Raw genomic sequence first — 22,447 nt, forward strand, 5'->3', positions numbered from 1 at the left:
ACAATTTAAAGATTTAATTTCTCATTATCATAACATTTCATTGGGATTCGTAAAGCAACGATAAGAGAATAATATTAGTACTTATTTTGATATCTCTAATTGATTTAATAAATTGGTGATAATGTTAATGAGATGGGCTAATTTTTTGGTGTGGATGTCAAATATGATATGCTTATAATCTTAATATGTGTTGTATGAGCTATTTATGTATTTCAGTATTGAATTTCTTAAAACACTCAAAATAAGATATTGTACCAAAAATAAGAAAAAATCAATTCTTTTTAATTTAAATCCAATAATTTCGTATATACCAAACGACCAAATCCACGTTCCATTAATTAGTTTATCCTATTCATTAGTTACATTCCGATAATAGAAGAAAGCACCTTTATTTTTTCTATTTAAATTTAAATTTTTTACAATACGTCTCAAACTTTTTTTTTCTTTTTTACATCATTACACTAATAAAGTTATTTTATTACTACTAATTTTTTAAATCATACTAAGAGATATGAGATAGGAAAAAGAGAACGATGACTAAAATATTTGAAATTATTATACTATAAAATTAATGATGCTTCAATGAGGAGGTGTCAAAGGTTTGGTTATAGGGCTACAAAATAGGGGTAAGGATATGTCGAAAACGTATTGGGGAGAGTTGATTAGATAATATGGGACAAACTCATATTACTGAAGACATAACTAATACTCCATCCATTTCATATTAATTGAATTGTTGAGACATTTATCATTTTTCAAATTAACTTAATTGTTTAATTTTCTAGACTACTTTTAAAATGTTCTTCCAATTTTACCCTTCATTAGTTAGTATTGGAATTAGTTATTAATTAATGTTTAGCTATTTTAATCATAAATTTGACAATAATTAATAAGGGTAAAAATGGAAAGTTATATATAATTTATGTCTTAATCTTCTTTTCTTAAAGGGTGTGAAGCACTTCAACAATTCAATTAATATAAAATGGAGAGAATACTATAGGAAAGAGGGAATGTTGTGTATTAAGATAGAAGGTTGGTAGAAACAAAATGTTATCTAGTTTATTTATCGATCTCCATGAGTTAGTAGTGATAAGTCAACATATACTCCGTTCTCCCTAAATGCTGTTATATAGTAGTATAAGTGCAAAAATTATATATTGGATTAATGGGGCGCCATTTTTTCCTTCAATAATGTATCCCTTAAATAAAAGTATTTTTTACTATAAAAGAACCTCCACGGCTGGCGTGTTTCAACTTCTCATATTTAAAGCAGATCAAACTAATGACGAGACGTATAAAGTTTTTGTTTATTACTTTTTGGGTAAGGACATACTATATAGTGTACAAATTGTCGTTATCCTTTCTTGTCCTCTTCACCCACTAGTCTACTGGTGTTGTTGCTGCCAACTTCAAGAAACATAACATTTAGGTGATACATTCTTGAATCTCTCAAACTCACAAAACCAAGTTGTGCAATTCTTGAATCTTGAATAATGGGAGAAGAAATTGAGGTGATACATTCTTGGTCTGCACCAAGGTCCCTAAGCACCAGCCTCATGTACTCTTTTTCCCAGGTGAGGAGTATTCTTTTGTTTACCATTATTCTTGATGAATCAGAGGGGAAAAAGATTCTATTTTTTTCTCTGTGTGAGATGGGGTTCTTGAAAATTTTGAAGTGGTTCTTGAAAAATCATGAGATTCTTGGATTTCTTGATTTGGTTGACTTTATCTTACACTAGAATGATTTATGTTCATGAATCTTGATATAATGATGCTTCTCAAATCCCCATTCCCTTCAATAAGAGGATGATGGAAGTGGGGTTTGGAAAGTTGATCTTGCATGTCACCTAACAGTGCAATAGCAAATAATTGCTCTGTAGTCTTCGGAATGCCTGTTTGATAATCCTGATTTTCTGTGAATATATATGATTCCTCTTTCCAGCGAAAATAATGCTCCTACGTAATTTCTATTTGCTTGATTAGATGGTTAAGAATCCTAAGCAGTCTCGACACCTATGCCTTTGTTTGATTAACTAGCGTATATAGTGTTATTTTGATGGTACATGCCCTTTGGCATAAGAGTATTTTCTTTTGTTACAGAGAAATGACATCGAAGTTCTTGATGAACCACTGTATGCAAATTTTTTGCGAGTCACTGGAGTGGATAGACCTTACAAGGAACAACTTCGATCCGAAATGGTATGTAAGATGAGTACCACATTCATGATTCCCATCCTTTTCCAGTTTTGTCATTCGTGCTGAGTTGCAATTTTGATACCTAGTATAGCAATCTTGATTCTTTTCAATATGGTTACATAATGTATGGCAATGCGCTCTCTGTATCTTGGATTAGAGTAACTTTTATATGAAATAAGCAGGAGAATGATGGAAATAAGGTGGTGAAAGAGGTCATCTTCGGTGCAGGAGTAAAGAAGTATCGCTACTGTAAGGTAATCAAGCAAGCATCATAGCTCTATTTATGAATAAAGTTATGAATGCACTAGAAGTTATGATTTGGTCTTTACCAGCCTTGTTGGGTTTTATCGTTCTTACGTTTCTAAGAGAGATTCATTCATATTCATAGTCTTCTAACTCGATATCAGAGGACAAGGAACATCAAGATGAATTTTATTTACTTGTAGAAAAATGTTGGAAATGTGTCTGCTTGCTGCTAAAACTCAGATAACAGTTGTGACAACTTAGGCACCATACGATTTGTATGATTGAGAGTTAGGAACTGAGTGTTACGTCGGAAGGGTATTCAAGATAATTTTGACTATGTGTTCTCCTCTCAGTACTGGTTTCTCCCAAAGCTCCATCATTTTGTGATTGTTCATCAAAGAGTAGTTGGAAGGAGCATGAACTAACACTGTTTCTAGGTACCGGTGCTGTCTAATGCTAGCAAATTGTGGATTTTGTGTAAGACTTGAGTTCTTTACTATGATTATGATTTTTTTTTAAATGGTAAAACACACCCTTATGCCAGAAATTTTATATAAAGTAAATTAATAGTTATATAGGAATGCTTGCTATTGCTTGACAACTTTGGCTTGAGTTTTCTGACGAATAAGATGAAGAACCAATAAGTTGTCTAGACAACTGCAAGCCTGCAAACAAGCATTTAACATTGTGGGTCAAACACTGAGTTTCAAGGGTCTGGTCTTTGATAGGTTTCGAGCACTACATAGTGCTGTAGACAGTTTTGGTCATAGAGATCTGTAATTAGATTATTAATTCAAATTTTCTCACTATTCCTTCTTCCTTCTCGCAGCATATAGCTAAACAACGTGTGCCAGGTTTGACAAATGAATTGATGAAAAGAGGAAAGCACTTCATACTGATAAGGAATCCCCTTGATATCTTGGTAAATATAAGTTCAAGTCTTGACTCTTGTTACTGATGGGTTGGTTATAAGTTTCTAATTTATTCAGTCTGTTTTTTTTTTATAAAAAAAATTATGTTCTTTTGTCAACGTACCAAGTAAGCAAATTAATGGAAAATCTCAATACCGATGCATCACTAGCAGCAGGTTCATTACCTTGTGGCATTGCTCATCTTATATTTCTCTGTTTATTTTATATTTTATTAATTTTCATTTTCTATTTGATGTAGAAAATGTTATTTCTGCTTTTAACAAATTTAACTTACATGTGCTATGTTGGTAGCCATCCTTTGAGAAGGTTGTACCTCCATCATTTCTTGAGCTGGGGTTGGCAGAGCTGGTCTCCGTATACAGTGAGTTATCTGAATCAGGAAGACCCCCACCAGTTATTGATGCTGCAGATCTTCGAGAAAATCCCGAGGTTCATTTCCAGTAGCATTATTCAGTTTGAAGCATAATCCCCTTTCATTACTGGTTTATGAAAGTATGGTTCTTGGTTCTGCTCATCCTAGTTGGGAATGTTGACAAACTTAGATACTAGATAGATATGGTCCTTTGCCCAGTGATGCCCAAATTACTGAAATTATGGTTTCAATCACAGCTATTCTAGTCGTGCAGTAACATGTAATAACTGATTATTGCTTTGCACTGACTTACGGAGTTGCCAGTGCAAACATTTTCATAGATGGTTTAAGAATTATAGCAATGGCTGCTCATTAGGGTCCTGTCACAACTTCATTGTGTCTGCTTAGTCATTTTACCACTGTATTCAGTGGTATTCCTTCTCTGTGTAGATATATAGGTATTTATGAATAAGAACACTGTTGGAGTAACACAAAAACCTTAATTTGTCGAAAAAGAGGAAAGGAACTGTTATGAATGTGAAATTTTAAGCTATTGTGCTTATATGGTAACACAACTTATCATGTGTTTTCATTATAATAAGCTAAGGCCTAATTTGTGTTTATGCTATCAGTTGGTTTGCTGTGAGAGCCTTCTATGTGCAACTTGATTCATATGAACTAAAGCGTAGGGGTCAGGCTTAGTGTCTCACCAACTATGACTGGTAGGGTCAGCTTCTATTGAATAAATGTTAAGACCTCATTTATAAAAGTATTGTATAGCACTAATTCTAGTGCAGTTAGTGCAATGTCCAGTCTCCTTTATCTGGTTCAACTTTTCCCCCTCAATTTCCTGTTTCATTTTGTTTTAAACATGGCAGTCTGTTACACCAACTGAAAGAGAAATGAAAAAGAAAAGATAGTTAAAATACCTTCCCCCAACTCTTACATGAGGAATGATCACAGGATTGAGTGTCTTGATTACTTGTCTAGTTGCTTATAAAGTTCACAACTTAGCATTTTTAAGAATTCTCTGCTAATTGTCTTTCTGCAGGCGACCCTGCGTGGCCTTTGTGAAGACCTTGACATTCCATTTCAAGATTCAATGCTCAGGTAAGCTAAATTCGTGCTAGAACTTTTAACAAGTTGTTGACAATAATCTATCTGGAGTCACCACACTAGAAGATTTTCTATTCTTTAGACAGCCATATTTTGTGTAGACTCTACTTTTTGGTAATACTTTTTTGTATGCGGAAAATTTACCATATTAATGAGATTATGTTACCTTAGAAAATCATCTCTCTGGAGTTAAACAACTGCAACTATACCTAAATCTCAAGATCGTTGGAGTTTTCAGGTGGGAAGCTGGACCGAAACCATTTGATGGCATCTGGGCACCATGGTGGTATAAAAGTGTGCATAAATCAACAGGTTTTTCTCCAGCAAAGAAATACCCTATGGTATACGGTTCACAGATCCTTGATTACTATTTGGTTATGCAAAAACTTTAATGATTAAACAGAGTATTATAGTGGCATTTAGAAACTCATCTTTAGTGCCATCAGGTTACAAAATAAAGAAGACGGACACTCTTTACTTCAGTTTGTATTATCAAGTATGATTGCATATGAATTCTTTTTCCGGGGATTATCCACAGCTCACATATTATCCTTATTGGCGGAGATATATTGTGCCGAGTGAATTTGAAATGGAGAAAACTATTTAAACAAAGTCTCTTTCATGTCCCACGCTTACCAGTCACCTGTTGTTTTTGCATGTGCAGCGCGATGTGTTTTTGTTCAAAATTAATCCCATGAAAGTTGAACCTGTTTGTTGTTACTCAGTCTTAAATTGTTTTGATTTTGCTGGCAGCTTGTTTCTTTCCTAGAACATTCTAAATAATCATGAATAAAGCTAAATGTCACGTGAAAGACATTTGCTCATAGTTTTTCCTTCTAAAAATTTTCAGCCATTTCCAACATCATTGTATGATATGTTGGAGCAAAGCCTACCCTTTTACAACATGCTTAAACGTCATGCTAGACGATCTTCTTCTAATTACCTGAACTCAACTTTACCTCATCCTAGTCTTCCTGTTCCTGCTAATGAGAAGCTGCTTGCATGGGTTGGTGATGAGATTGTGCCTCGTGAGACTGCGAAGGTAAAATGGTAACGTAGTTTACCAAGAATGATATTCGAATAATTTCTGTTCTTTCTGCTCTCCTGCTCAACTAGCTCTCAATTTTTGATCACTGCAAGACATTTTCTAGGTTTCAGTATTTGATTCAATTGTCCAAGGTGGTGATGGAGTTTGGGAGGGGCTTCGAGTGTACGGCGGAAAGGTATTTAAGCTTGAGGAGCATTTAGATAGGTAAGTGACAACAACTAGTGCTAAATTAGTCACCATTAGTCAGATATAAGATGTGGATTGTATGAGGTGAGACCATTGTCATCAAGCTATCTATTTATTCTCTTTGCCTTTCATTATTTCCCCCCTACACATCAAAGCCCCTAAATATTGGTCGACTTGAATAGTTTTCACCTACTGACAGGCGGCGGTGCAACCAATATTTCTTTCTTTTCATGGTCTAACTATTGTAACGATCATTCAGATGGCTCTACTCTTTTTCCCCATTGATTGTTCCAGTAACACCAGTAATTTGGTTAATTTGCTAGCAGCAACATATTTTTGTACAAATTAGAATAATCCTTTTGGGTGCCATTGCTTTTTTCAATGGCACAGTGAGAGTATACTACCTGGGCTTCGTTTATGGAGGTCCAACTGATGTTGTAAATGATGAGAGTATACAGGTAAGAACAAAAGTACATTGAAAAAGAAAAAAGGAACAGTTCACAAACCACAGGTTAAGTCCTCTCTTTTGCTACTGGAGGAAGTTTCTAAACAATGTACTTTGTCGCTTCATGGGCTTTAAGTCTATCTGGATAAGTATCAATGTAATACTAACAACAAAGAATCACCAATTAATTTCAGCACAAGATAGGTTGTAAAATATCTTCCACTTTTGTTGTGTATCATCAAATTTATACCTCATCATTATGGTAAGATACTTGGACATGAGATGCTTCCTCTGCATAAGATTTAGGATCAGGCTCTACATAATGAAAGATCAACAAGTGTCAGACAGTGGATTACAAGATTTTTGCAGAATAGGAATTTGAGGCATAATCATTTATGTTTATGTAGGGCTATGAGAGATCCAGATCAAACTGTTCAGAGGTGGTTACAAGATAGGAAACCTGCACTGACTTGAACCTATAGACAGGATCAGATTTAACTGTTGTGAAGAGAATTAACTGATTAAGTTGGCGTCTTGATGTAAAATTTAGAGGGAAAATATTAGGCTTGGATGGTTTTGCATGGACATTATAATGAAGGGGCATAATCAAAGAAAATAACATCAAATGTGTAAAAGAAGATGAAGCATGGATGCAACTCCCTGTGAATGAGTAACTCCAAAGCAAAGATAATGCTTTGCATAACTTGAAAATCAAATTTATCAAAACACGCCTTCATGTGTAATGCAAACACACCAGATAGGGAAAATTATGCAAATGAGTTGCAAGTCCTAATGGTAAGAATTTTTCAATGTAACGACCTATTCTGCCTCCATAATATGAAATGACATAGGATTAATCAGTGAAGATAAAGTTAAATGAATATCAGTTTTGAAACGATTTAGCTTCTTTGATCTGAATCACAGAATAATGTGCCGTAATTATAAAATGCTTTTTCTTGCTCTAAATTTACATTTAAGTTTCCTTTTCTCAGGATGTTCGACTCTGCGAAAGCACTAGCTTTCAGCAATGTACCAACTCGCGAAGAGGTAAAATGCTGTGGCAATTCCCTGTTTGGGTCTAGGTCCTCTAAGCTTTTGATTTCTACATTACAATATGTAGTATAATTTGTTGAACTTGTGACTTGATGCAAGAATATGTAGGTGAAAGAAGCTATTTTCAGGACTCTTTTAAGAAATGGAATGTTTGATAATGCACATATCCGACTAACTTTGACACGTGGTAAAAAGGTAATCTACATAATTGCTATTACTCTATCTATTCTCATATTCAGTCGTTGTTTTGGAATCTGATATAAATGCATGCCTGGACATTAGGTCATATTATGTTTTTAATTCTAGTTCTCTTTCACTCTGGCCTTCGAATTTCTCATGTTCTTATCATTAGGTAACCTCAGGAATGAGCCCGTCATTCAATCGTTATGGATGTACTTTAATTGGTAAGTTGTCTTCTATGTTTTTTGTTGTCTGAATGCCTACTTCGTATACTCTTTCATTGTTCCTCGGCATGAACAATGTCAGGGTTCAGCCTACACTGTCATCTTGTAAGCATGAAAATTGTTTTATTATGAACTACTCTTGTTTATGAGTTCTTATATCCAAGTTACAGTTGCCTGAAGTTGTCTGAATTAAGAATGTTTCGAACTAGTCAGCAAACCTTTTTCCTGGACTGCATTTCTCTCTCTGTGTACTTGGTGATGAATAGTCTGGAAAAGAGATATACCAAAGAAATAGATTAACACCATCCTTGAATTTTCAATGTCAATAAAAAGTAAAAGAAAATACACTAAAATACTAAATGTCCACTTTCTGTACTTTACTGGTGTAGCTATAACTCTTATTTGCCGTCCTCCTTTCTCATATTTTTATTATACCCTTTTTTGTAGTTCTTGCTGAATGGAAACCTCCAGTCTATGACAATGAAAAGGGCTTAATGTTAGTGACGGCAACCACTCGTCGTAATTCACCAAATGTAAGATATTTCTTCTAGTTGAACCTAGTAATTTTATGCCTTTTCCTTGCCCCCTTTTTTGGCATAAAAAGTCATTTCGTTTTTATCCTTATTGCTAAAACAATTTCCATTCATCTAGAGATTCTTATTCAAGTGTTCAGATCATCTTTGAGGGAAGTTGTGGTTTTGTTGATACCTCAGCATTCCCCTGATCCTTTGTTTGTTTTACTGCAGGGAGGGGGAGGGTTTACCCTGAAACTTTAGGAAAGGCCTTGAGTTTTTTTTTTTAAAAAACCTCTATCATATAGTTGCAATTCGATTATATCCTGTATACTACACCAGATTATTATTTTTTCACATTTCTTCTTCTATGCTTAATTATTTGTAATAAACCAGAATCAGATTTCTACTCAGTAGCATCTTCAAGTGCAAATATCAGGGCTCCATATCTGGTGAAACAATTTCTCTCTTAATTGTTTATCTCTTATAATTTAGAAAAGACGGTTTTTTGTGCTTCTTGTTTTCTCTACTGGAGTTGGTTGCTCATCCTCTCATTGGTCTTTAACTTTATTTAACAGTACAGTGCATGTTAATAGTGATCATTTCTTAAAATGGTGAGTGACAACTTGACATTTTGTCAGTTACAGTCGAGATAGCTATCATAAAGCATGATTATGTTGAGGTATCCTGAGGAACTTCCGTTTGCCTGAAATTAAGGAAAAATAAAAGAAGGATAGAAAATCTGACACTGTGTTACTCTCCTCTGTTTTCAGTTAATTTAGACTTTAACACCATCATGTGGATCCTGTACTTCCAAATTCCTTCATTGGGCTCTTCTATCAAGACTTGAGCCAATTTTAAAAAATCATTCTCTATTAGCTTTATCAGTACCTTGTTCTAGAGTACCTTTAGAACAAACTTGATACTGAGTCCAAGTAAGGATGGTGATGTGTTGCTGAGAATAAAACCATGATTAATGTTCTTCCTTCCCAACCATGTCCATTACCCCACAAGATGATGTTGGCCAAGGATTGTAATTTCTTCTCATGATTTATATTTAATCCTTGGTTAAGGTATCTAAGTGTTCTATGCTTCCTAGTTAATGATGTGGAATAACTTGCTTTTCTGTTGCTGCTACTATCTTAAAACCAAAGATTGAGGAAAGCGATACATAATTCCTTGAACTATCTTTTAAGTGAAAAGACAATGAAGTTCATGTTACTCTGAGCTTTTGATCACTGTTAATAAAATTGTGTTTGGGGTATCTCTTGTCTTAAAGTAACAACTTGTTGTTTCCCTTGCAGAATTTGGATTCAAAGATTCACCATAACAACCTTCTCAACAACATTCTTGCAAAGGTATTTTTCTCTATGCAAATCAATACAATGAGTATTTACATAATCTTTCTATTGTGAGGAAGTCGTAATTGTGATCCAGAAATTCATATTGATAGTTCTTCAGTTTTATGTCTGCTTGCAGATTCTTATCTCACCCTCTGCATTTTAAATACTTTATATTAAGAAATTATAGCAATTTCATTTTTAGAGTCAAATTGATTGGTTATGCAGCTAAAATTTTGTTGGATCAGCTGGAAGTAAGTGAAATGTTTATCCCACTCCCTAATTAAGATTATGGAATGTTTAAATGCCAATCAGAAATATCAATGTAACTAAAAAAATTGGACATCAACAGTGAACTGGGATGATGGAAGAATTGTTCTATGGTTTAGTAGCTGGACAACTGCTTCTTGACAATTCAAAATTGTGATCATTATACTATGTGGAAATACAAAAGCAACTCCAGTTTGGTGAAGGCCAGGCATTCCTTAGAAATTGCATTTGTTTCTTGTCTTTGTCATACTACCACACTGTATGATTTGTGTGCATCCACCTGGCTGTAATTGACAGCAATTTCTCCTCTGGTGCAGATAGAAGGTAATAATGCTGGGGCTGATGATGCAATCATGCTTGATAAAGATGGCTATGTGTCAGAAACTAATGCTACAAATATAGTAAGCTCATTTACCTCCTCCTTGAGGTTCCCCATTTCTATCCCTCAGGAGGCAACCCACACTTTAAGGAAGGTCATTGCATGTCCTTTCCAACAGACTCCTCTTTTATTCTGTAATATCTGCCTGTGTTTGGTGGTATAACCACAAAACTCAAAAGCACATTCTCACACAATTCTGTGGTCATTTAGTTCATTGCAATGGTTTGAGCATTTTTTTTTCTTTTACTTTATTACCAACCATCAGATCTTGTGTTTCTCCTATCTTTGATAAAATATATGATTTTACCCTTTGCAGTTCTTAGTGAAGAAAGGGCGTGTGGTGACACCTCATTCTGATTATTGCCTTCCTGGCATAACTAGAGCAACAGTAAGTTTTAGAAGATCTCTTCTTATTTCTTTCCCTCTCTCCCCCTTTTAGTCTTTGATGAAGTGATAAATTTTTAGAGTTATCTGCTTGATGATCAACAATATATTTTGCAGGTCATGGAGCTTGTGCTGAAGGAAAGTTTAGCTTTAGAGGAGCGACGAATTAGCTTATCAGAATTTCACACTGCTGATGAGGTGTATACTCTAAACTATGCATTTGTTCTTTGAAAACCTAGAAAATTTGTTTCAGGCATTACCTAACAACCTTTTTTGTCTTAAAGATGAGCTGCAGACATTGTCAATTATGTTGCTTGTAAATGTGTCTAAGGAAGCTGCCTGAGAAATTATGAAATGAAGGATTTTAACACAAGGTGGAAGTATTCCACCTAGCTTGAATATGGTTTTCGGAGCATTTAGTGTATGCGTCCTCCTTATCACACAACTCAACCTACTCCATTTTCTGGAGAAACCATTCCTGACAAACTTTACTTCAGCTTGAATACCTTTTTAAGCATCTACTGCATCTCTAAAATTGAATAGAGCAGCAGTAAGGCAATAATGTTTGGGGTAGCACCGATAATCTATCATTATGCCTACTGTCACAACAACCCCCACCCCCATATTGAGGAAGCTAGCGGCTGTTTTTTTGAATATAAAAATCAGATGAAAACCTCTTTATTGTGCATCTCTGTGCCAAAACTAGTGTAACTACAAATACAAATAGATAAAAAGAGGTTATATCTATTTAGGGGTAAATTCACTTATTTCAATATTTATTCTTCATACCAACAACTTCTACAAACTCCTTATGCCCAGTGTTTTGCTTCCAACCTTATCTTATCCAAGTCAATGATTTTATTTTCTTATCAAGACAATATCATTGACCTGGAAAAAAAAGTCGAAAGTAAATATTTATTATTTGTTAAATGAGGTTTCTATATTTGTTTTAGATTCGACTTTGAAAATTGTGTGTATATTGTAGTGATGGACTAGGTAATCACTGCACTAAATGTATGTATCATGAATCATGAAGGGACTAACCATTCCATATCAACTATTATTGAGACTCTCATCTCATTTGGTTTAAATGTGGATTCCTTTTTTGAATTCATTAATATACAGAATACGAGCTTCGTGATTCTTACGCTTGACATTACTGAATTAAAGATGTTCTAAGCATTTTCAGGAAAGTTTAGTTTTCCCACTCTTTGGTCCATGCGATCATTATGCATAAAGATGCCCACTTTCTTGTTTTCTCACTGACCCGAAGTAATAAGGATATTTTTGCAGTCCAACTCTTCAGTCTGTAATTTGAGGGCATATATTGTGTGCTTCGAGAACACCTTTTGCAAAGTTAATTCCTACACAATTATGCTTCTTCCGTTCCATTATTTGTGATACTACTTGTTTTAGAGATGCCTTCTTCTTTGGTTTTAGTTGTTTGTTGCTATCTAGTGTTGAAAAATGTTTGTGTTAAGACGAAGCTTCTCATTTTCATTTTTACTGTCACTAGTGAAGTATGACTCGACCATCACCACCACCGTTGGTTGTCTCGCCATTTTTCTGTTTTTGCTTCCTCTAATATGAATCTTTCACCTCCTGTAGGTGTGGACAACAGGAACTATGGGGGAGCTGAGCCCGGTAGGTTAAAAGTCTTGAATTGAATTAAAACTTTAGTGTCATGTGGCTGACTCAGTCATACAGAATTGCAACTGTTTCCTTTAACCATTGAATAAATATGTTCACCTGAGGATCCTTGGCTTGGTTTTCAATTGGGGTCAATCCTAATTCACATAATTTTGGCCTGTCAAAGTAGATTATTTTGAGTCTGCAGGTCATAAATAAATCTATCAACACTCAAAAATGTGTTCAATTCTCTGAGCTGAAAATCTGAATCTTACCATTGACATGATGACACTGAGTATTCTGGTGTTTAACTTATTCGTGCTGGTTTACTATCATACTGAGGGACTATCTTGTTCGTTGCATGGACAGGTTGTCAAAATTGATGGACGTATAGTTGGTGATGGTCGAGTAGGACCTATAACACTGAGATTACAAAATGCTTACAAGAATCTCTCAAAAGATTCAGGAGTGCCCATACCAACCTATGAGAAGAGCTAAATATATAGTTTCCAGGTTCTTCTCACCTTCAATTTTACCTTTCATTTTTTTGGTTATCAAGGTCTTTTTGTGGTTGTGCATTAGTTTGATTTTTCTTTTTCACCAATTTAGGCTGTGAAAAAAGAAGTCCTCTTTGCTACTTTTAACCTGTTCCTATGTATGCAATTTTCAGGTGTCTCGATACAACATAGCTGGAGAAGGGGTGTTCTTCCATCTATACAAAAAAAATTGTGTAATAATGTGGGGGGCCTTGTTTTCATATCTCCTAGTCTCTCCGCGATTTATCAACGTTCAATTTCATGGTGTTAGCTTATTTATTCAGTCTCAAATTACCTAAGGGTTCATGTAATTTCATTAGGACAGTATTTTTGGTCCATTTAATTAAATCTCTTTTCTTACAAAAAATAAAAAAGAATGGATCTTCTTCCGCAGCTGTTGAGTTGGGTGACTTTAATAATTTTTCGATTTAATCAACAGTCAAATTTCACATCTCATCCGTTCATGCATTCACATTTCACATAGCTGTAGTTGACTTTAGTATTAACTTGTAACAGCCATATTTATAATACGCGAGTTCATTATTGTGCTTACTAAAATCGTATCTTCCCTAGAGATTAATTACTACATTCTTACAACAACAGCAGCAACTCACTGAGATCCTACTGGTCTGAGAAGAGTAGAGTGTACACTCTTACCTCGTCTGTAAAGAGGCTGTTTCCAGAGGACTATTGGCTCAAGTAATTTACTAGATTCTTACATTTGTATGAAATGTCTACACTCTACTCCACCTCGAAAGACATACTTTAAACGAGAAGCATGGATTACAACTCTCTATTACCCTTGCTACTGTTAACTTGGATTTCTACTTCTTCTCCAATCCTAGTAAAGTATAAAAATAAAATAAAAGACTAGATTCTTTATAAGTTTTCATAAATATACTTTGGTATTTATGCAGGTAAAATAATACAGGCACCTGCTAGAAAAATGAATGTGAACGGTCATGAAATACACCACAATAAGAAGAGAGAAAAGAAACAGCATACGATGTGGTAGTGGTATGAAGAACAAAAGGACATATTTAACTTATCCCAAGTTCCTAACCTTATATATATATGTGTTAAATTTTTTTGTACTGAAGTACAAATAATAGATTGCCAACCCAATAAACCATATGGGTTGGGGTAGAATTCTGAACTCGAACCCATAAAATTCAAACCATGAATTTGTTTGTATAAGAGATCAACACTTCCACTTCAAAATTTCCTTTTTACCATGAACCATCCTTGGCAAATAATTCCCTTTCATTTTAGCGGCTGTAGTTCTTGCTCGTGAGCAACAGTTTCAACACTTCCAACCTGTTCATAAGGTAGAGCCCGTTCTTGCCTTCGCCTCCAAATTAACCATCCAATAGGAGCTGATAGTCCAACTATCAAAACAACTAAAAATGGTACTACTAGGGCCAAGTAATTTCGCGGCCAATGCTTCCTACAAAATTAAAATCAAGGATGTGATATCATATTATTAACACAGCACACAAGGCACGAAAAAGATGAAACTACCATGGAAAAGGAATGGTGGAGAAAGAGAGAGAGAATATAGAACTGTGAGGGGTAGACAAATGAAGGAATTAGCAAAAGAGACAGAAGAAATTGCTTGTATACCTTTTTGGTGGAGGTTCAATGGCCCAATTGAACAATTTATAACTTCCAAAGGAATCCTTTAGATGAGGATGATGTTCAGCCAACCTAGCTATTATTTCCTGCATAATATATCATGAATAAATACACATTCTTCAACTCAAAGAATAGCAATACATATTTTAGAACGCTAAGTCACCATTGCAGTGGCATTTGGCATAAGGTCTGTAGATCCTGCTGGAAAGACGCCCCATTTAGTGAGGGAATCATTTCCCTTTGTTGAAAAGTTCATTAAGCGAACCTGCAAGGTAAGTGACATCATCATGTGAAAGAAAGTTGAATCAACCTACTTGAAAGCATAGTCAGTGCAGTCCGGATAAAAGAGTTGAGTTGCCATAGGTTAAGGATCATCATAAAAATAGTCAATTCTTGATGAGAATTCATATAGCTCCCAACCTTGCTTGAGGTTATGACATAGATGATTGACATATCACGTGTAACAAAGTTAAAACTCAAGACCAGTGGAGATTGAGTAACATACAAGAAATCAAATATTATATTGAAATGCTGCAAGATAAGGTAGGCTTTCTGAGCTCGAGTTTTGAAGTTTTTCTGAACTAAGCTATATCATACTAATAAAAAGGACTTCTCAAAACTAACTTCACAAACCCCTAGTTCTGCATAGCCATTTCCTGTGTTATTATGTCGTAGGTTGCCAAAACTTGTGTGTAAACGCTCAACAAGAAAAGAAACTACCTATTCAAACCCTCCCCCAACCACCTCCACCCCCACAACAACAACAAACTTCAATTACAAGCTCTTACTTCTCAGTTTAATTTGGAATAGTACTGTAGCATGGCATCTTTAGACCCCCTTGGAAAGAATAAATCTCAGACATTCTGTTTATGCCAAAATATATGCAGCTTGGCAATGCTGTTTTGATTAAATAAAGGTGTAACTTATCAAAAGAGAAAAAAGTGGTTCTGCCAAAATTACCACAATAAACCAAATTACCTGTGAAACATTAACATCCAACTCTTGGGCAATGGAATGGGCAAGTTCTGGAATCCGTAGCTTCAACTCTGAGAAGTTGACACTTAGTGACAAGTAAAATGTAATGAGCCCAATTTCAATCTCCCCTGAAAGTTGATGTCAAAGATGAATTTGATAACAATGATAAGTATTTCTAATGGACACTAGCAAAACTAAATGAAATCTTGAGAATTTTTTCGGAAGATAAAAGTCAGCTCATTTGAGATTATGCAAAGATAGAAGAGATTCATCAAACTGAAATTAGGTAAAAAACATGCCTATGTTCAACAGTGAAAACAGGAAATTATTATGCATGAAACTTTTGGCGATTGTCATTCCTTCCCCCCGAGGAAGTTACCACAAAATTCTCATCATGCTTGTCATCGTTCAGACTTCGAAGTATTCGTGTCACAAAATTCACCAGAAATTTGACAATTGATTACTATAACTTAGTGGAGTGAATTTCAGACAGTCGGCATATGGTCAGTGTATGTTCCATTAACTATTCAACTTTACTCATTAAACCTTCAAGTTATCGAACTTTGCAGAAGTCCAATAATAAACAAACCTAGCTAACCAACGACATATTTGTATTTCAAGTGTCATCTTTACGAATAGCAAATTTCAAAATGACCATTTATGTAGAGTAAAATACTGTTGTCCACTAAAATATCCCAAAAAGATGAACACATTGCTTTGGAAATTAGCTTACCAATCACATGAGTTGTGGATTAACAAAATAATAAATGTTATCTAGCCTATTTAAGATCTGAGTAAATCTGTAGTCAAAGTCGGAGAGTTGGACAAAAAGCGGAAAGGGAATAAAAGGGAACCAAGGGTTTTCAGTATTCCTTGAAGTCATTATTAAAAATTTCCAGTTTAATTAAATCTTTCTTCAGCTAAAAGAAGGTTGAGAATGTCATGACATCAGAACAATTTTAAACAGACGGTTGCTTCTTATGAAGTTTGGCATGCCAGGGAAACTAGATGATTTACTACCTGAATGGAAGGTCATATGTCAACATGAATGGGAATATAAAGACAGCAGCATTCCTGGACCTAAGGGTAAGAGGCAGAATTTCAATTGTCAAAACTCAAAAGTGATTTGATCAAAGGCAATACATCATAACATCAGCAAGATGCAAATCTAAACTTGATCCTCACTTTCATAAGATTGAAATTTGAAAAGGAAACGACAGTATCGATCTATTTCATGTTATTTTAAGAAGAAGACCAACTGTATTAATCTATACAGATTCAGAACTTCCTAGTAGAAATGCTAAAAAAAAAAAGCAGTTCTAGTTATGACAGCACCATAATGGGAAGAGTAACCTTCCAGTAGAATTTAGAAATACTATGTGGAGAAAAGTTGTCTCTTCATACCAGGTATATCGTACCCAGGAGGTCCACTAGGAGCTGGTGAAGGAGACATATGTGCAGTGGAGTTTGGGTTATCCAAGCCTGAAAGCACTGGTGTAGATGGAGATGGAGGTGGAGGAGGAGATAAATTCAGTCTATCCCATAGCTCTGAACAATTAGTTTTCCAAAAACCAATTCTTTCATTTTCACGATCGTAAGTTACAAGAGTGTTGCGAACAACGATTCCTGTTGCAATTAAAAGCATGCATATTTCAGCACAGAAGAGTTAGGAAGATGAACTTTGTCAAGTAGTGAGAAGTACCTCCAAGAAGACTAGTTGGATTCTTTCCATTCGGGAAAATTCCTAGGCAATAAGCACCACGTACTTTGAAATGCTTTAAAGCATACAAGTTACATTGGAAAAGGGGGGAAATAATCAATACAAAATAGTAAAAAGAAAAAGAAGCCAGTGGATCTGAAGCCAAAATAGCATCAGGCCAGATAAATAACAAAGTACTAAAGAAGAATAAGATGCCTACCTGGAACAAGTAGTTTTCAGGAGAGATAGTTAGTTTATTTCCATCACTGAAAACCATATCAACAGGCGGAAAGTTCTTTGCGAGCTGTGACACGTCGCTGGATTATATAAGATATTAATAATATGGGTAGCACCAACAATAGGAAGAAAACAAATTTAAACAAGAAAATCATAGACACCAAATTAATTTCAGAACTCTTCGTTTAATACCTTCCAGCCCCTGAAAAGCAGATATCATTAAAACTAGGATCAGGCCCTTTGATCTGTTTTAGAGAATGAAGCTCTTTCATTACCTGAAAAGAAAAGTTGAGAGGTTCATTCTAGAAAGGAATAGACTTAGTTGCATTTAAAGATATTACCCACTAGTGATCCACTTATCCCTTCACTAAATATAACACAGCAAAAGCAATGCAAGACAACATCAAAGATGTCTAGAAGCTTGCAAGGAACTCTAAATATAACGAAAATTACTACCTGCTAACATCAACAACAACATACCCAGTGTGTCCACAAGTGGAATCTGAGGAGGGTGGGATGTACGCAGACCTTTCCCCTACCTTTGAGGGGTAAGGAGGTTGTTTCTGATGGAAAAAATAAAAACTAAAAATTAGGAGAGAAAAAATACTTGGACTCTATTCAATAGGCTCAAATTCTCATTCTCTCAATTGCACAATTGAACTCTTTTAACTAGAGTTTTAATAACGAAAAATAAGATAGCACTAACTCCTCGGCTAAAAAAACAACGTTCTACAAATCAGGTTTGGAAGTGTTGTATTACCAAATTGAGAAATTTAAAACATGAAACAACCATAATAAGTGGTTATGAAATGAAAATTATGTCCTTTGATAGCAGAAAAAATGGCAGCAAAAGAAGGAACAATATTAGACTGTGGAGTTACAGGATCAAGAGATATTTGGGTCATTCCTTTTCTTTCAAAAATATGTAGTAGCTAACAAAGCTTTTTATTTTTTTGGCAAGGAAGTAGCTAACAAAGTATCGGCTCACAAACTATTATTGACTAAGAGATTTTAGTTCCAGTCCCACACATGTATAGGAATCTCCGACTACAGGTTGATCCGTGATTAGGACATGGTGGTTTGTGACACCAATCAGTGGTGTAAGCAAAATTTTGAATAACAACAAAAATTAATAGATTGACCTACATAATCAAAAACACAACATTCCCATGAATATTTTTCTAAGTGAATTTGTTTTGTAATTCCTTACATAAGGTTTCAGAAAATACTGGATCGTCACCTACACAAGCAAATTGTTGATAATTTTTAATTTCTTCAGGAAAATCTTCTCACCAATAGCGTGTTCTTTTGCTACTACTCGTTTTCTCAGGTAGATTTGAATCAAACAAATGACAGAAACATTGGCAAATATGTAGATAACAATATCTTACAGCACTCTTGAAAGCTACAAATACTGCTTCTGGAAGGTAAGCATAGGTGGTACCACTATCAAGAATAGTCCCATGTTTTCCACCAAAAACCTGAGGATTTATTTTCAGCGGCTTCCCAGCTACATGTATCTCCTTCAGCTCAATATTGTAGTACGGGCTGTTGCCATCCGAGACTAGAGTAAATGCGTAAGATTTATCAAGTGTATTTGTTAGGAGGACCTAACATTCCTATGTATATATTCAATTATTTCCAATACATACCTGCGACCAAAATATGATTTGGTAAAGACCATGTGAGCAGGGGTTTTTATTCCACCAAGAACCATCGCCCCACCACCAAAATCCATCCCTCCATAGCACAAGGAGAAAGAATCACTGATTACATGTTTTCCAACAAGTTGATCAACTATACTGACATCCCCTCGACCCAAGCCCATTATTCCATCAGCACGTTGGCTGTAAAGATCACCAGTTTCCGCAATTTCACATCCAAAAACAGCTCGTTGTGGTCCAAGCTCACTTAGATTTCCAAAAGATATGACGTCCTCTCCAAGCAACCCGAAACTTGAACTCATCTCAGCATACCGTCTCTCATAAATACATTGCTGCCTCTTAAGGTCACAGGGACAAGTCTTATCACATTTCACAGATTGATAAGTGCTTGACTTTTCCGGCTGAAACTTAGGATCCTAAGTAAGAAACATACATAGTACCACAGATCAAAAGAAAGAAGTCAAAACGCCACACAATTCTAAGTGAAAACCATAGATAGTCGGAGGCGGATCAACACCTATAAATGGGGGTGCACGTGCACCCGTCAACTTCGGAAAAAATTATGTGTATATATGTAATTCTATCTTGAGAAATTAACAGAAACTACGATATAATTAACAGTGCACTCATGAGGAGCATATGAGTTCCCTTGTGCCGTTAGTACAAGCCAGAGGAATCATCACCTGTGAGACTAGGGTTCGGATCCAGCTAAATCCATTTTTCATTGTTTTTATTTTAAGTTTAGCTTAGAGCTTATAGTCAAGCTAAGATAATATTGGTGCACCCGAAACCTTCAAATCCTGGCTTCGCCTAACATAGCACCTCTCTTTAATAATCGTTTATGAAATTACTGAGCTATGAAATCACATAACTGGAAAATTAAGATAAATCTGTAACTTTTACTATTTATCCAGAAAAAGGAAAGAGAAAACAAAATCACAAAGAGATAGTTGAGAGATGAACCAACCTGATGGTTGCCACACTTTTTACATGAAGAGCAAGGAACATAAGTAACAGTACTCCCTGTATCAACAATAAGAGCAAACTTCTGCGGTGGTGTTCCAATCCAAATATGAGTTGTATAGTATCTGCATCAAAAGTTGAGAAATCAGCAACCAAAACAGTTAGTAACAGTTTCTAATTTAAATTCTGAGCAATAGCTACGAATTCGAACCCGTTGATAAGGAGATCATCATGGAGAGACATGCGAGCACTGACAGGGCTTTTCTGGAGGTGCCGACGGGAGATTTCAGCACGGCGAGAAGTGTCTTTCGGAGGAAAAAGCGGAAGTAACATGGTTGTGTGATGGCTGCCGTCGGCCGGCGAAGGGAGGAAACCGGTGCTGATATTGGAAACATCAGAAATTCGGAAACCGGAAGCGACGCCGTAACGTATCAACAGAGAGATCAACGAGAGGCATAGGAGAGTAATGGTGAACTGTTGCCATGCCATTTGAGGTCAAATTATGAGTCGGGTAAATCGGTGCAAATGGACGGTGTAAACAGTTCACCTGCCCAAAAAAGTGATGTTATTACCAAATACATACAAGGAATTAAGCTTAAGCAAAGGCGCGGAGAAGGGAGTGGGTCGAACGTTGACTTCACGTCTTCTTTTTTCTTTGTTTTTGTCGTGATAATTACTCCTAGTGCTTTGGGTTGGGTTGTGCCGTTGGTGGTATCATTTTGAAAATTTTACTTCTCCTTTTTTTAGTTTTTCATTTGATGTTTCGATTTCACATTAGAGTTTCGATTAAATTTAAATGACATATAGTAAGGATCATTTAGAGTGACATTCCCAATAAGATTTTCTATATATTTCAGGCTCAATCTATATTGATAGGATAATATTTTCTATATTTTAAAAACATTCTTTCTATTTTAATGATTAATATGAAAATTTTAGCATAATAATCATATTCATTGACGTATTGTTTTAGATTTTGAGAAAAAACTTGAAAATAAGTAATTATTATTTTTAAAAATGTGAAGAAAAAAAGTCTCTTAATATATAAAAAATGATTAGTAAAAGTGAAAATATATTTTTGACACAATTGACAAATTAAAATGAACGGTGGATTAAAATTGTAACACAAGTTTTTGATTCCGATTTATTTTTTCAATACATATATTTTGCTCAAAATTTTATAGCCTCTATTCCTTTTAAATTTTCATCTTACTAGGCACATTTTTTATTTTAAATTCATTTTTTTAAGCCTTGTAGTAAAACGCAAAGGGATGCACATAACACTCAATTTTGAATAGTGAAATTAAATATTAATTAATATTTCATTTCATTTTAACATAAATGACCACACCGTTGATTACATGTAATCCAACGGTAGGTTAGACTTTCAAGTCCTAATTAATTTTCATAGCTACGATCCATTTTTTGAGGTATTGATTGTTTTTATTGACTCGAATCTTATCAGAAGCACTATGCAGTTAACATCTAATAATAATAATAATAATAATAATAATAATAAGATATTACCAAAATTAGCTGCACTATGATAAACAATTTATTTATCATCATATAGAAAAATCTGAAATATAAGTGGAATTTACTTGATCGAAAGGTAATAGTAGAGAAGCTTTCGTGATCGTTGATTTACACATGATCGAAATTTAGATGGAGAAAATATGAGCTATCTCTTCGTTTGCCAATTCCTCCTGAGCATTTAATTGCCCAATTAGTCATTGGTCTTTAACTCTTTTTTTCTTTAAATGGATTGATCTTTAATTTTTGTCCTTAACAATTAAACTTGTGTCTGTTGAAACATAAACCCTTTAAGGACGTAGAACATAACTTGTGGATATTGTAATGCAAAAATCTAAAGGGATAATTTCATATAAAGTAGTTTTATTTGCACCAAATATAGTCAAGTTTTCATTTACATTAAAAATAGCCTCAAATTAGCAATATATACCGACACAAAAATTATTTTCAATAAAATGGTCATATGTATATATAATGTATCAATATTGTATAAATAGTGTATACTCGTGTATAGATCAGAGATGTATATACATCTATATATATTGTTGATGCAATAAAGTATGCATTGTTGGTCAACTTTTTCAATTTCAACCAACAATTCAAAATTTTAGATATGAACTCCTCTGGATGTATCGATTCTTTTGATATAATATTCACTCAAAACGAATCACGTTTACAACATATCAAATTATAAAAATGATTCACGTTTTCCT

The 22,447-nt window shown here is 34.8% G+C and overlaps 2 protein-coding genes across 2 annotated transcripts; one reads left to right on the forward strand and one right to left on the reverse strand.

Moving 5' to 3' along the window:
- The first annotated feature begins 1,305 nt into the window (after window positions 1-1,305).
- LOC125816010 (branched-chain-amino-acid aminotransferase-like protein 1) lies at window positions 1,306-13,022 on the forward strand. Its single transcript, XM_049495597.1, has 19 exons — window positions 1,306-1,574; window positions 2,101-2,199; window positions 2,379-2,450; window positions 3,272-3,364; window positions 3,666-3,803; window positions 4,778-4,836; window positions 5,081-5,183; window positions 5,693-5,884; window positions 5,994-6,094; window positions 7,514-7,568; window positions 7,683-7,769; window positions 7,927-7,978; window positions 8,426-8,511; window positions 9,795-9,848; window positions 10,418-10,501; window positions 10,796-10,867; window positions 10,981-11,061; window positions 12,472-12,507; window positions 12,862-13,022. The coding sequence occupies exons 1-19, from the start codon at window positions 1,494-1,496 to the stop codon at window positions 12,988-12,990; spliced, it is 1,674 nt and encodes a 557-aa protein (XP_049351554.1). The 5' UTR covers window positions 1,306-1,493; the 3' UTR covers window positions 12,991-13,022.
- An 888-nt stretch (window positions 13,023-13,910) lies between these two features.
- LOC125816008 (aspartic proteinase 36-like) lies at window positions 13,911-20,735 on the reverse strand. Its single transcript, XM_049495595.1, has 12 exons — window positions 20,413-20,735; window positions 20,206-20,326; window positions 19,227-19,654; window positions 18,966-19,122; window positions 17,767-17,849; window positions 17,558-17,654; window positions 17,341-17,413; window positions 17,043-17,264; window positions 15,642-15,766; window positions 14,827-14,928; window positions 14,652-14,749; window positions 13,911-14,475 (listed from the first exon to the last, which is right to left on the reverse strand). Exons 1-12 carry the CDS (start codon window positions 20,688-20,690, stop codon window positions 14,292-14,294), a joined length of 1,968 nt encoding a protein of 655 aa, XP_049351552.1. The 5' UTR covers window positions 20,691-20,735; the 3' UTR covers window positions 13,911-14,291.
- Window positions 20,736-22,447: the final 1,712 nt, after the last annotated feature.

The sequence above is a fragment of the Solanum verrucosum genome, unplaced genomic scaffold (genome assembly GCF_900185275.1).
Source record: "Solanum verrucosum unplaced genomic scaffold, falcon-dt-bn FXZP01000261.1, whole genome shotgun sequence".
NCBI lineage: Eukaryota > Viridiplantae > Streptophyta > Magnoliopsida > Solanales > Solanaceae > Solanum > Solanum verrucosum.

Coding starts and splice junctions, on each gene's coding strand:
- LOC125816010 (XM_049495597.1), top strand. CDS start 1,494: ATGGGAGAAGAAATTGAGGTGATACATTCTTGGTCTGCACCAAGGTCC. Junction 7,569..7,682: donor ATGTACCAACTCGCGAAGAG/GTAAAATGCTGT, acceptor AAGAATATGTAG/GTGAAAGAAGCTATTTTCAG. Junction 9,849..10,417: donor TCAACAACATTCTTGCAAAG/GTATTTTTCTCT, acceptor CCTCTGGTGCAG/ATAGAAGGTAATAATGCTGG.
- LOC125816008 (XM_049495595.1), bottom strand. CDS start 20,690: ATGGCATGGCAACAGTTCACCATTACTCTCCTATGCCTCTCGTTGATC. Junction 17,655..17,766: donor TGCTTTTCAGGGGCTGGAAG/GTATTAAACGAA, acceptor TATATAATCCAG/CGACGTGTCACAGCTCGCAA. Junction 14,750..14,826: donor TGCCAAATGCCACTGCAATG/GTGACTTAGCGT, acceptor TATATTATGCAG/GAAATAATAGCTAGGTTGGC.